General features: G+C 48.5%; 1 protein-coding gene across 1 annotated transcript in view; it reads right to left on the reverse strand.

Annotated features, from left to right (window-relative positions):
• The window catches only part of EMH_0017940 (uncharacterized protein), a gene marked incomplete at both ends in the record, with an annotated part of 5,124 nt that extends 4,489 nt beyond the window's left edge, over window positions 1-635 (reverse strand). Inside the window, one exon of the mRNA XM_013501026.1 lies at window positions 195-635. Coding sequence (XP_013356480.1) covers window positions 195-635 — 441 coding nt within the window. The remainder of the gene's footprint in view (window positions 1-194) is intronic.
• Window positions 636-753: the final 118 nt, after the last annotated feature.

The following is a 753-nucleotide window of genomic DNA, read 5'->3' on the forward strand; positions in this document are numbered from 1 at the left end:
TAAGAGAGAAACGGGGGGTTAAAGGCGGTGTTTGTAATACAAAGAGAAGGAAACATAACTCAGCAAGAAGAGTGCAGATGTATAAAACATCATACATATATAATATATATATATATAATATTATAATATTATATATGGTCATTCTGTCTCTATCTGAAGGTGAAACTATGTTTGCTGGGATGCTCGCTCTTCACCTTCTTCTGCGCTGTTGCCGCGTCGAGGTCGTCCTCGAGATCCAGCATGAAGTCTGAGTCATCATCAGACTGCAAGTCACCTTCTTCTTCTTCTTCTTCTTCTTCTCCTTCTTCCTCTATCTCTCCTGTGCTGTTGTTGCCTTGGGAACCTTCAGCGCGCTGTTGGTGTGCATCTACGGTAAGGGCTTCGCTGGCTGCTGCTACTTCAGTTGCTGCAGCTTGCGGTTGTGCAGGCAGCAGAATGTTTCTTTCCGAGTGAAAGTAGACTTTTTCACTGGGGTTGCACAGCCACCCACTTTCTGTGTGCGCGAACCACTCCCCTCCGTCTGCAGGTGTCCAGCCCAGACGTTCAAGTTCTGCTGTCGCTGTGCGGAGCGTTTCCGCCCCTCCTTCTGCTTTTTCCCATGGGAAAAACGGGGGAGACACCTCTTCAGTCCCCATGCTTAATGCAGTTGTTCTTAGAAGCCGTCGCAGATCACGTCGGTGCCTTCAGCGGAAACTGCAGCGCAGCAATCGGGAAATACAATACCCAAAACAAGCACGAAGGTGCCCATACACC

The sequence above is a fragment of the Eimeria mitis genome, genomic scaffold (genome assembly GCF_000499745.2).
Source record: "Eimeria mitis Houghton genomic scaffold, Emh_scaff618, whole genome shotgun sequence".
In the NCBI taxonomy this organism is placed as follows: domain Eukaryota; phylum Apicomplexa; class Conoidasida; order Eucoccidiorida; family Eimeriidae; genus Eimeria; species Eimeria mitis.